The 14,190-nt window shown below is 34.9% G+C and overlaps 1 protein-coding gene across 3 annotated transcripts in view; it reads left to right on the forward strand.

Moving 5' to 3' along the window:
* Positions 1-13,781, forward strand: part of SMAD2 (SMAD family member 2) — a 93,652-nt gene extending 79,871 nt beyond the window's left edge. For 2 of the 3 annotated variants that reach the window (XM_025365119.1, XM_025365120.1), the window contains exons 8-11: positions 1,611-1,664; positions 3,518-3,730; positions 6,081-6,218; positions 6,393-6,686. In XM_025365119.1, coding sequence (XP_025220904.1) covers positions 1,611-1,664; positions 3,518-3,730; positions 6,081-6,218; positions 6,393-6,667 — 680 coding nt within the window. In that variant the 3' untranslated portion in view covers positions 6,668-6,686. Of the gene's footprint in view, positions 1-1,610; positions 1,665-3,517; positions 3,731-6,080; positions 6,219-6,392; positions 6,687-9,921 lie in introns of those variants that run through there. The other variant, XM_025365121.1, reaches the window with a different exon arrangement.
* The last annotated feature ends 409 nt before the right edge of the window (positions 13,782-14,190 follow it).

The raw sequence follows: 14,190 nt of genomic DNA on the forward strand, positions 1-14,190 counted from the left end.
AATGATGATCATAAAACATTTTTTATATTTTTAATAAGATTATTTAACAACGCTTACAGCAAATGTGTTTTAAAATTGAGTTGCATGGAATTGAGCAGACTAGTCGCACCTTGATTTTTCATCTGTTGTCTCTGGTGGTTCTTATTTTGTATATTTGTGCCCCCTTACTTTCTTGATTAGATTTAGCCTGTTTACCCAAAAGAAAAAACATCATTTTCTAAGAAAGTGTAATTTACCGAAACTGACTCCAGAAAACAGAGCTATCTGAACAAGTCACCCTTCATAGAATAATGTCTCATAGTAAACCTTAGAAAGTTACTAACTATAAATAATTTCACAGAAGAATTCTACCAAACTTTTGAAGAATATGCTGTTATAATACTGTTTAAACCTTTTCAGAGGATAAAATTGCTAGCTTGTAATAACATTGACCACAGAGCCTTACAAACATAGCACTCATGTAAATTTTCAGGCTCATATTGCTTGAGACTATTGATGCAAAAATCCTAAATAAGTATTTCATTGCTGTCAGCCTCAAAGCCAGTGCCATGCTTAATGGGAAAAATGGTAGAAACATTACTCTGAAAGTCAAGAGTAAGATACCCACCGTCATCACTGTTTTATCCCAAAGTGTGACAGTAACCCAAAGATGATTGATAAATCATGTAGAACGGTTTTTTTTTTAGTGCTACATGATCAAAATTAGGATTAAGAGTCATAAGACCAATGACTAAATATTTGTAACTCATACCATAAGAAGTCTTGTATCCCTAATATATATAAAGAGCTTTCGAATGATCAATAAGAAAATGATCAACATCACAGAAAAAAAAAAGAATAGGCTATTACAGAAAGGAAATACAATGTAAACATGTGTAAAGCTACTCAAAATTAAAACTGTACTTGTGACCATGTTTTCATCTAGAAGCAATAACACCACAGGCATCCCTTTACTATGTTCTGACTGGGAATGTAAACTGGTACAACCTTGATGAATGATAATTTTACCCAAATCTATCAAAATTGCAAGTGCACAAACCTTTCGACCTGGCAGTTTCTTTAAGAATGTATCCTTCAGATGTGATTGGAAGCATGCAGAATGGTCAAGATTAGTTATTGCAATCTTAAAGCGTTGGTTCTCGTAGCAAAAGATTGAAAATAGCCTGAATATCCATCAATATGGGATCCCAATGTTATATGACTAATAACACATTGTGAACAATCTGGTAGAATAATATAGAAGATCAAAAATGGTTACCACTTGTGTATGAAAAGAAAGGACACAGAACAAAAATGTATTTGCTTATGTGGTTCATAGAATATTTTGGAAAGATACCTAAGGAACTGTCAACATTAAGTATCTTTGGGAAGATGAACTGGTGGGCTGCAAGCCAAAACTGTTGCACCTTTTATACAGGAACCCCCCACCTTTTCTCCCACCCACCCCCCACAAATTAAATTTAAGCGCTATATATCCTGAATTCTTGGTATTTAAATTATCTTTGTATTATTGTTGATAATTATTACCAGATAAAACCAGTTTTATGATTACTTGATCAGAAGTTCTGGAAATACTTCATTTATTTTTAAATTAAATCCTTTTGTTTTAGGCTCTCCAGCAGAACTATCTCCTACTACTCTTTCCCCTGTTAATCATAGCTTGGGTAAGTTGCAAATACGTTCCCCTCATCATGTTTATACTGTATCACCTACTTAATAATAAAAATCTTCTCTAGGAGTTATTTTTTATATATCGGAGAAAGGGATCCTAATGAATAACCAAATAATTATGTGTGTGGTTTACAATAGTGCTTTTTAAAAAGAATATTGATGCCATCCCTCAAAATTATTAAAAGTCTTTTCTGCTGACACACATAAGAAATAGGTATAATCTTTTTATTATTGAAATCGTATTCCTCATAGAAAATTATGTAACCTATTATGGCTAGATTTTTATGGTTATGTTTTATGATGTAGCAATTAACAGGTATGGTATTACATATATATACACATTGACATAAATATGTATATGTAGTATGGGGGTTATATATATATGAGAGTGTGCGTGTATATGTACAAATGTGTATGTGTATGGTCCCTTCATAACCATGAGTTCAACCTACAGATTCAACCAACTGCAGACTGAAAATACTCGGGAAAAAATGAAAATAACAATATAACAATAAAAACTAATACAAATTTTGTTTATTTAATTTTATTTATTTTTTGAGACAGAGTCTTGCTCTGTTGCCCAGGCTAGAGTGCAGTGGCGCGATCTTGGCTCACTGCAACCTCTGTCTCCTGGGTTCAAGCAGTTCTCTGCCTCAGCCTCCTGAGTAGCTGGGACTACAGGTGCATGCTGCCACACCCATCTAATTTTTGTATTTTTAGTAGAAACGGGGTTTCACTATGTTGCCCAGGCTGGTCTCAAACTCCTGGCCTCAAATGATCCACCCACCTCGTCCTCTTAAAGTGCTGGGATTACAGACGTGAGCCACCGTGCTGGGCCCAAATTTTAAAATACAGTATAACAACTATTTGTATAGTATTTACATTGTTAGGTATTATAAGTAATCTAGAGATTATTTAAAGTATACAGGATGACGTGAATTTAAGTTACATGCAAATACTATGCCCTTTTATGTCAGGGACTTGAACATCTGAGGGTTTTTAGTTAGGAGGAGCCGGTCCTAGAACCAATCCCCTGCAAATGACAAGGGATGACTATATATACATTTCTGTATTACTATTATTATTTTTGCCCTCATTTTACCCTGCTATTTCACAATTTCTCTTGGGTTCTTATATGTTTGGAATTTATTTTACACAATTATGAGGTTTTTTTCTTTTGCAGTATTCCTATGTTTTAGTCAAAATTGCAGAAGCTAAATACATAGTTTTCCAGTGAAATAAGTAGTCTTTTGACTCTATGGTCTGTTTGCACTTGCATGATCTTTGTGTGTTACTGCTTTCTGGTTCTCATGTGTGAGTGGATTTTCTCTTTTTGTAGCTAGGGTATCTCACCAAGAATTTGATGTTAAAATAGACAAATGTAAAAATATGTCATATTTTGTATCCTTTTATTATGTCTATTTTTCTTTGTGTGGCTTTTGACTCGTTAATCTTTGCACCGGCTTTATCTTACCCCACGTTAGCTTTTTTATGTGCTTTAGAAATGCACCAAGTATGGCAAGTTGACTGACTTTGCCTGTGATTGTTTTGTATTTGAACAGGAGCTAGACTAAAACTACTGGTAAAACAAAGAATCCAACAAAAAGTGATTTAATGACATGGGGGAAATTTGAAAAAATCTGGTATGATATATGAAACTGGAGTTTTGGGTGAAAAATATTGAAAATCTGGTATGATCTATGGAAACCGATTATGTCTACTTCCTGAGCTTTTGCCAGTGCAGGCTGGCATAGAGCATGTAAAGATGATTATATTCAATCTAATTTTGGCTTGAATTGTTCACACATTTCTTCCTTTTATTTATTTTTTATTTTTTCTTTTTCAGACTTACAGCCAGTTACTTACTCAGAACCTGCATTTTGGTGTTCAATAGCATATTATGAATTAAATCAGAGGGTTGGAGAAACCTTCCATGCATCACAACCCTCACTCACTGTAGATGGCTTTACAGATCCATCAAATTCAGAGAGGTTCTGCTTAGGTTTACTCTCCAATGTTAACCGAAATGCCACAGTAGAAATGACAAGAAGGCATATAGGTATGTTTTTTTTTTTTTTTTCAGTTCCTTTATATAGCTTCCAGGTTTTTTCCCCTTTGGTGAGTTTATATATTAAATGAAATCTGCTTGCTGTTCATCTGAAATGAGATATCTAAAACAAGAACTGCATTTAATATAGTTCAAAATATAATTCAGGGACATCTCAAAATGTGGTCTGGGGACTTCGGGTAGTCCCAGAAACCCTTTCAGCTAGTTTGTGAGGTCAAAGCTATTTTCACAGTAGCACTGAGATGCTGTTTGCCATTTTTACTCTCATTCTCTCATGAGTGCACAGTGGAGTATTCTAGAGCCTGCATGCGTATGATTTTGCAGGAGATGAAATGTAGATTTGATAGTGAGACTCCAATTCTGTTACACTAGACATTAAAGAGATTTGCAAAAGGGTGAAATGTGGCCACTGTTTTTTTTTGCTTTGGAAATACAGTTGTTTTTCATAAACATTGTTTATGTTAATATGTAATGGATTTATTTGATTTTTAAATGAGTTTTTAAAATCTCAGTTTTTATATCTAATATGGTCATTTTCCATAATATTCACATAAACAAAAGCTCTTTGGGGTGCTCAGTATTTCCTTAACAATGAAGTGAAAAAGTGTGAGAGCCATTCATAATTGAACATCATTCTCATCACCTTAAAGTAACTTATTTTAACAATAGTTTGCTTCTGTTTTTTTTTCTAATTAACCATCACCTCCTGTGAGAAGTAATGCTGGTTATCAAAGGCTGATTTTGATACTGCAAAATGATAATGACTAGAAGATGTATTACTTGGTTCCATGTGGAAGTTCTCAAATCTTGCTTGATGTATAAATTTGGATAATCTTATTAAGATACCCAGTGGCACTGTAGGTGCTTTAACTAAAATAGTTAGTTTTTTGTTTTTGTCTTATTTGGGGTTCTGCAAAAAAATTTAATGGGTTTTTTCCTGCCCTATTCTCTTCTCCCTCCAAAGTTTTAGATTGCTGTCATTATTAGATTTTTTTTTATTTTTGATTTCTAGTTTTATAGGTGATTTTGATAAGGGAATATAGCCTGAAAAATCTCTACTTTTGGACTTAATGTTTTTCCAATGACCACATGCATAACTATTTTACAAATATTCCATAGTCTTAACAGAACCAGCGTACCAGGTTCTGTATTTGTTAAATCTGGAATGTTAGTTGTTTTATTAGTTTTCTTTGCTGTGTAACAAATTACCGCAAACTCAGTGGCCTAAAACACCAATTTTTTACCTCACAGTTTCTATGGGTCGGGAGTCCAGACATGGGTTAGGCGGTCTTTTCAAGGTTTAACAAGGCGAAGATTGAGATATTAGCTGGCCTGTATTCTTATCTGGAGCTTGAGGTCCTCTTCTAAGCCCACATGGTTGTGGCAGAATTCAGCTCCTAGATGCCACCTGAATTCCTTGTCACGTGGTGCCATCCATCTTCAAAGTCAGCGATGGAGAATGCCTCTTGTGTTGAATACTTCTCATGCTTTGCATCACTACCCTATGACAGTCTAGTCCCTTTTAAAGGATTGCCTGATTGAGTCAGGCCCACCAAATATAATCTCCCTTTCTTAAGGTTAACTGATCTGCTGCCTTAATTACATCTGAAAAATTCCTTAACAGCAGCACCTAGTGTTTGATTAATAGGGAATGTATGTGCATCTCAGGGCTGAGACTCTTAGGTGCCGTGTTAGAATTCTGCCTCTCACAATTTTTTTTTTTAATTTCTTATATCTCATATTATTTTGCATCTGTGATCTGTCATACTCTGAAAGAAGTATATTAAAAATCTCCCAGTAGAATTTTTTCTCACTTAATCATGCTTATACATCTAGAGGCTTGGTTTCCACTGTAATATATAGTTTTCAAAATGGGAAATGACTCTTAACCTCTTGATGTTTTTGTATCTTTTTTCTTAACGTTAGTGGGATCTTTAAGAAAATACAGTTGTAACGAAGATACATTTCTCCAAACAGTGAATTCCTTCAAAAATTAACTCAATCTTTTACTTATTTTAAAATAATATAGATCATTTGTATGAAACTATTTTACTATCTGTGTACTTTTTCTACATTGTTTAAATACTTTCGATACACATGTATTTTAAAATCAATAAAACCTAGAATATTCTTGGAGAAATATATAGTATTCTTGGTGAAATAGTATTCTTGGAGAACTATACAGTAGTATATTTAAAGTTAGACTTCAGAAAGACATTATCTGTGAAAAAGATCCTCGAAATACCTTATATCATTTTAGAATTTTCCCAAGAAAATGCTTCTAAAGTCACACGGAAATAGTAAATGTTACAAAACTAATCTCCTTTGTATTTTGTTTCAGGAAGAGGAGTGCGCTTATATTACATAGGTGGGGAAGTTTTTGCTGAGTGCCTAAGTGATAGTGCAATCTTTGTGCAGAGCCCCAATTGTAATCAGAGATACGGTTGGCACCCTGCAACAGTGTGTAAAATTCCACCAGGTATGCATTCAATAATGTAAATAAACCTATCATGTCAACTTGCTTAGTTTTTCTAGTTGCTGATTTTAGGAATTGGTAGATGATTGCATGCTCATATTCTAAAACTTGTAACCCTTTTAAAATTTTTAGTAGTGATACTCTTTTGACAGTTTCTTTTACCTTTTTTAATCATAGGCTGTAATCTGAAGATCTTCAACAACCAGGAATTTGCTGCTCTTCTGGCTCAGTCTGTTAATCAGGGTTTTGAAGCCGTCTACCAGCTAACTAGAATGTGCACCATAAGAATGAGTTTTGTGAAAGGGTGGGGAGCAGAATACCGGTATGAAATACATATTTGGTTCTTAAATTTCCACAATGTAATTATGTTTCATTCCGTTTTTGCATATTCTGGAGTTCATTTGTATCTATTTTCATTGAGGTTAGAGTCAGCTGATCTTTATGTAAAATAAAGTTGGAGGCCTCCAAATTAAAAACTATTGCAAATTACTGAGCTGCCATCATGGAAGGTATCATTAAAACATGCATGGGCATGCATTTTAAGATAATGCAGAGTGTTAAATACCATAAAAGGGGTGTATATGAAGAGTTATGTTAGTTTATGGAAGGAGATATGTTTGCACACAGTGCTCAAGAAAAACTTGATGGCACGGGATCCAGTTGTAAAAGATGCGTTGGATTTCAATAGTCATAAATGGGGTGGACAGAGTTGGGAAGTGATAATCTTGAGGATAGCATAGCAATTCAGTTTGGAGAATAGAAAAAATAAGGCTGGACAAATTAAGACAAACTGAATGTAGGTTAAGAGGAGGAACTTCATTCAGAAATAGGAGGAATACTTGCTAATGTGACAGGCATTGTGCTGTTTTAAGTGTAGTATCTAAAAATTACTATTTCTGTTGTCAATTCATTCTTTGTAAGGTTGAAATATATGAAATTGCCATCCTTGCAGGTAACAAATGGTTCAAACTAATACCTATTTGTAAATAGGCATAGAAAGCTGGTAATTTACCCAAGGTTACATTATAAGTGGTTGAGATGGGATTGGAAGATAGTTCTCCTGGACTCTTAACCTCTTCTATAAGGATAGTAGTAACAATTATATATTTAAGTTTTACAAAAACTAATTTGTCATCAGTGGATAAAATAGATTATTGATAAACAGTAGATTGGATTTCACATCAAAGAGAGGAAAGACTTCTTTACCATATTTAAGAGTAGGAATTAAGTAAAATAAAATACTTAGTCTTCAATTTGTATTGCTTTCTCCATATGCTTGCTTAAGAAATCTTCATGTAATATAGTGATTGTATTCCTGCTGCTTCTGGCAATTTGGTCTCTTCCAAATTGATTTGTTTTGAACTTGGTTGTCTAACTTAAGTTTTGTCAGAAATCTGACTTTGAGAGTGAGGTGTACTTGTTGAATACATTTTAAAATATATGTTATGTATTTATATCAAAATGAAGACTTGTCACTAATTTTTCTGAGTTATATTGGTAGAGTCATTTTATGATTTTGCTATAGTTCTGTTTTGATTATTACCCTTTTGAGATGTTGTTACCTGTAGAGAATGGTGAATGCCGTTTTCTTAAAGCTTTAGACTTGAGTTGATAGCAAAATTGGATTTAAATTATATTGTCTAATAAGATTTCAGGTCAGACTTTTTTCTTCAAAAGGTTAGAATAAGGCAAAATATGATAGGAATTTAGTGGAAATAAGAGTGAATTACAGAGAGAATTCCATGTGTATCTATAGATCTTCTGCTAAGAGCAGTTTTACTTGGTAAAGATACTGCCCTTCTTCATTCACTGTGGACTCTGCTATTCTTTAACTCAGAGATAAAGTAAAATCTGTAATTACAGAAGCAGTAATATGCAGTATGTTTTTGTGAGTCTTGGGAGTCAGGTACATCTGACTTTGGAAGATCAAGTGGTTTCCTCTAACATTTACAAATCAAAGTGGCAAATACCCATCTATCTGTGGATATGTGGGTAGCTACCAGGGACTTACTGTCTTTAATCATTCTGGAGCTGAGGAAATAGACTTAATATTTAGGTTTCTAAAACTATGTTTTTAAAATTTCTTTAATGCCATCTAGGTTGTTAGCTTAAAAATTAGGAAATGTAGTAAACAGGGAATTTAGATGTATGAAGAATTCATATTTAATCAAGAAATATATCTGTGTGGCAGCCTTTTTAAACCTACTCCCCTTGAGTGACCTGGATTATGACTTATTCCTGAAAGGGAAGTGGGACAGGGGAGAAAAGGGCAGCCAGGACCATTGTTAAGCCACCTACCACAGTGGGTGGGTCACTAGAACTGACACCCTTGGGGAAACTTTGGGAAATAGTAAACAGTCTACAGAATTATCCTCCCCAGGGGAACAGAACTGCAGGGCATGTAAATGTCAATTTCTGTTTCCTTGGTTGAGGGCTGCTCCTGGGGATGTTAATTTCCTGGCACCTCTAGCCTTTTTTGGTATATCAGAGAAGTTCCTGGGCACAGAAATGAAGATACCTGCATTTGGAAGTTGCCTAGAGCACACTGAAAAATCTGAAGGGTATAGTGGGGCACTGATGCCATCTGCCTCAGAAAATGACATCCTTGGAAGTACAGTTTTAAATTATATTGAACATGTGTTGCTTGGAGATGAAGAGTTGATAATGGGCTTTTCTTATATTTGAAGGGCTGTTAGTTTATAGAAGCAAGTGGATTTATTGACTTATTCTGTATAGCAAATAAGATGGAACTAAAATCAATGGATGGAAGTGACAGGATGTGTTTGAATAATTTGTAATTCCCATAGAGTTGCCCCTTTTGTTGAAGCACTATGAACAGCCCGAATGGTGTTGCTAAGAGGGATGTTCATTGGCTTTGGCAGGGAAAGTTGAATTCCAGCTTTTAACACTCTGTGGTATGGGTTTAGCTTGGGCCAAAATTTTGTTTTTGCTTTGGTATACTTTTATTTAGATTCCATTTGATGTTTGAGTATCTACTATTCTGTGGTTGTTTTGATAAGTACAGTGACTGTGTGTCTTCGTTTGCTTGGACAATCCTTATTCACGCCTCTCCTTTTGGCCTGTTTTTTTTTGTTTTTTTTTTTTTTTTTTTTTTTTACCCCTCAAGACGAAGTCTCGCTCTGTCTCCAGGCTAAAGTGCAGTGGCATGATCTCGGCTCACTGCAACCTCTGCCTCCTGGGTTCAAGTGACTGTCCTGTCTCAGCCGCCTGAGTAGCTGGGACTACAGGCACGCGCCACCATGCCCAGCTAATTTTTGTATTTTTAGTAAAGACGGGATTTCACCATGTTGGCCAGGATGGTCTTAGTCTCTTGACCTTGTGATCCGCCCGCCTCGTCCTCCCAAAGTGCTTTGATTACAGTTGTGAGCCACCACGTCTGGCCCTGGCCTGATATTAATAGTATCTACATTCTCTCTCAGGTGTTCCATTTTGGATGATGGTGAATAGTAAGATCACCTTATTAATTTTAGTTTGATGAGAAAAAAATGTTCTTGTAAATCACTTCTAAAACAAGATCATCAGAAGTACTTTGAGGATCAGCCATTTTTTGAAATAATCGTGTCCAAAATTATATACACAACCTTTTAATTTCTCTAAATTTTTAATGCAGTGTACCTAAACATAGCCATTTTCCCTGCCTGTGGACTTGAATTTCATAACTATTTTCCTGTATTCTTTTAAACAGAAGGCAGACGGTAACAAGTACTCCTTGCTGGATTGAACTTCATCTGAATGGACCTCTACAGTGGTTGGACAAAGTATTAACTCAGATGGGATCCCCTTCAGTGCGTTGCTCAAGCATGTCATAAAGCTTCACCAATCAAGTCCCATGAAAAGACTTAATGTAACAACTCTTCTGTCATAGTATTGTGTGTGGTCCCTATGGACTGTTTACTATCCAAAAGTTCAAGAGAGAAAACAGCACTTGAGGTCTCATCAATTAAAGCACCTTGTGGAATCTGTTTCCTATATTTGAATATTAGATGGGAAAATTAGTGTCTAGAAATACTCTCCCATTAAAGAGGAAGAGAAGATTTTAAAGACTTAATGATGTCTTATTGGGCATAAAATTGAGTGTCCCAAAGGTTTATTAATAACAGTAGTAGTTATGTGTACAGGTAATGTATCATGATCCAGTATCACAGTATTGTGCTGTTTATATACATTTTTAGTTTGCATAGATGAGGTGTGTGTGCGCTGCTTCTTGATCTAGGCAAACCTTTATAAAGTTACAGTACCTAATCTGTTATTCCCACTTCTCTGTTATTTTTGTGTGTCTTTTTTAATATATAATATATATCGAGATTTTCAAATTATTTAGAAGCAGATTTTCCTTGTAGAAAAACTAATTTTTCTGCCTTTTACCAAAAATAAACTCTTGGGGGAAGAAAAGTGGATTAACTTTTGAAATCCTTGACCTTAATGTGTTCAGTGGGGCTTAAACAGTCATTCTTTTTGTGTTTTTTGTTTGTTTGTTTGTTTGTTTTTAACTGCTAAATCTTATTATGAGGAAACCATACTGAAAACCTTTCCAAGCCTCTTTTTTCCATTCCCATTTTTATCCTCATAATCAAAACAGCATAGCATGACATCATCACCAGTAATAGTTGCACTGATACTGCTGGCACCAGTTAATTCTGGGGTACAGTAAGAATTCATATGGAGAAAGTCCCTTCGTCTTATGCCCAAGTTTCAACAGGAATAATTGACTTGTGTAATCTAGCAGTCTGTTGATTTATCCTTCCACCTCATAAAAAATGCATAGGTGGCAGTATAATTATTTTCAGGGATATGCTGGAATTACTTCCATATACATATCCCTTTTTTAAAAAGCGAATCTTTAAATACCCATTTTTCAAAAGGTATTTTAAAATATTTCAACAGCAGATCTTCTGCTCTTCGAGTCGCTTGATTTGGTTTAGTTACCAGATTGTATTATGAAATGGACGTTTTGTAAATGTAATTGTTTCTGCAAAATACCTAGAAAAGTGATGCAGAGGTACGATCAGCAGATACGGGCCATCTGTTTTTAAAGTATGTTGTATTCAATTTATAAATTGATTGTTATTCTACACATAATTATGAATTCAGAATTTTAAAAATTGGGGGAAAAGCCATTTATTTAGCAAGTTTTTCAGCTTATAAGTTACCTGCAGTCTGAGCTGTCCTTAACTGATCCTGGTTTTGTGGTTGACCATATTTCATACTCTGTAGTGAGAGGAGATTTCCGAAACTCTGTTGGTAGTTCATTCTGCAGCAAATAATTATGACATTAATATTGACTCATTGCAGTTTAAACATTTCTTTTTGTTTGCACCTTAGTAGAAATGGAAAATAACCACTCCTGGTCGTCTTTTCATAAATTTTCATGTTTTTGAAGCTATCTTTGGTAATTGTTCTTTGAAATCATATTCACCTATCTCTACAGGTATCATTTTTCAATACTTTCAACATTTGGTGGTTTTCTATCGTGTACTCCCCATTTTCCTATATTTGTGTGTATGTGTATGTATTTATGTAAATTTGGTATAGTAATTTTTTATTCTTTCAACAAATATTTATTGTTCACCTGTTTGTACCAGGAACTTTCTTAGTCTTTGGGTAAAGGTGAACAAGACAACTACAGTTCCTGCCTTTGCTGAGACAGCAGTTACACTAACCCTTAATCATCTTACTTGTCTATGAAGGAGATAAACAGGGTACTGTACTGGAGAATAACAGATGGGATGCTTCAGGTAGGACATCAAGGAAAGCCTCTAAGGAAAGGATACATGAGCTAATACCTGACATTGAAGAACCTAGCCAAGTGATGAGCCAGGGGAGGCAAGCATTCCTGGCAAAGAAAATACCTTCAAATGCAAAAAGGTTCACACTAAAGGAAACTTGTGATTAGGTATTAATGCTTTATACAGAAACCTCTATAAATCCAAACTTGAAGATCAGAATGATTCTATAGTTTATAATGTTTTGAAGGTGGCCTTATTTTGTGATCTGCTTCATGTCATTCTTACTAGTATATCTTCTTCCTCAACCTTTGCTGTAAAAATTGCATTTGTACCACATACTACTTAATTTAACAAGCTTTTGTTGTGTAAACTCTCACTATTTTAGTGCCCTGCTGCTTGCTTCTAGACTTCGTGCTGTCCAGTAATTATGTCTTCTACTACCCATCTTGTGAGCAGAGTAAATATCCTAGGTAATACCACTATCAGGCCTGTAGGAGATACTCAGTGGAGCCTCTGCCCTTCTTTTACTTACTTGGGAACTTGTAATAGTGTTAGGGATCAGTTGTAGGGGCAGAAAACAACTCTGAAAGTGGCAGAAGGTCCTGATCTTGGCGGTTACTCTTGCATTACTATGTTAAGTGAAGCCGTGCCTACATGCTATTTCAATAGTGGAGCACATCTCTACAGTTCTGGTGCGATTTTTCTATACAGTGTGAAATTGGGACTCTTTGAAAACACCTATTGAGCAGTTATACCTGTTGAGCAGTTTACTTCATGGTCGTAATTACATTTGTGTGAATATGTTTAATGTTTTTTAATGAGATGATGTTTTTTGTATTTTATCTACTGTGGCCTAAGTTTTTTTTGTTTTCTGCCCCTCCCCCACATTTATAAGTGTGGTTTTCATTTTTCTAAGTGATAGAATCTCCTCTTTGTTGAAATTTTGTCTTTATTTAAATTTGCAACATTACTTAGGATTTGTTCTTCACAGTACTGATAATTTTCTAGGTGTGATGACCTCAGAACTGAATGAGTATGCTTTCTATCACATTTTTAAGATGAGCAGTAGTTTTTCCAGTAGGTTCCACAGAGACACCTTGGGGGCTGGCTTAGGGGAGGCTATTGGAGTTCCCATTGACTTTGGTCTAGCCAGTGGCATCTTTATTCTGTATTGAAGTACTGCATGGGGTTTCTTTTGGAAAGAGTTTCATTGCTTTAAAAAGAAGCTCAGAAAGTCTTTATAGCCACTGGTTGAGATTAGAAAATATAATTGGTTTTAGGCCTACCTTCTGGAATACCACTGATTGTGCTCTTTTTATCCTACTTTAACGAAGCTTTCATGATTAGATTTGAGCTATATCGGTTATACTGATGATACCTTGTAATACACATTCAGTCAGTAAACATTTATTGATGCCTGTTGTTTGCCCAGCCACTGTGGTAGATATTGAATAATAAAAAGATGACTAGGATGGGGCCCTGACCCTTGAGCTGTGCTTGGTCTTGTAGAGGTTATGTTTTTTCCGTCAGGACCTGTCACTGCCAGAAGGAAATCTACCTAATTTTTCTTGAAAGTTAAATTTTCTTTGTAAGGTTTTACAAATTGTTTAATACCTAGTTGTATTTTTTACCTTAAGCCACATTCAGTTTTGCTTGATTTGTCTGTCTTTTAAACACTGTCAAACGCTTTCCCTTTTGTTAAAATTATTTTAATTTCACTTTTTTCGTGCCCTTGTCAGTTTAAAACTAAGACTGAAGATAAAACAAACATCAATTTTAGTCTCTTGCTAGTTGAAATCAAATAGAAGAGAATATATACGCCACTGGATTCTCTACCTCTTCCAAAAGCTTCCCATATATACCTTTAAGATCCTTCTCTTTTTTCTTTAACTACTAAATATTTTCAGCATTTATTCAGCGTTGGATACCCTCTTAGTCTGAGGGTGGGGTAGGTTTATGGTGGGATATAAAGTAACACAAGACAATCTTCACTGTACTTAAAATATGTCTTCATGTACAGTCTTTGCTTTAAAAGCTGAACATTCCAATTTGCGCCCTCCATCCCAAGCCCCTGCCCACCAAGTATCTCTTTAGATATCTAATCTGTGTACACGAACAATGAATGACTTTTTTTCTTACTCTGATCTAAGGCATTGATATTTAAACATATCAAACATTTCTTCCTTTCATGTACTTTACTTTGCTAAATCTATTAATTACCTGAATTT

This window comes from Theropithecus gelada, chromosome 18 (assembly GCF_003255815.1).
Source record: "Theropithecus gelada isolate Dixy chromosome 18, Tgel_1.0, whole genome shotgun sequence".
In the NCBI taxonomy this organism is placed as follows: Eukaryota; Metazoa; Chordata; class Mammalia; order Primates; family Cercopithecidae; genus Theropithecus; species Theropithecus gelada.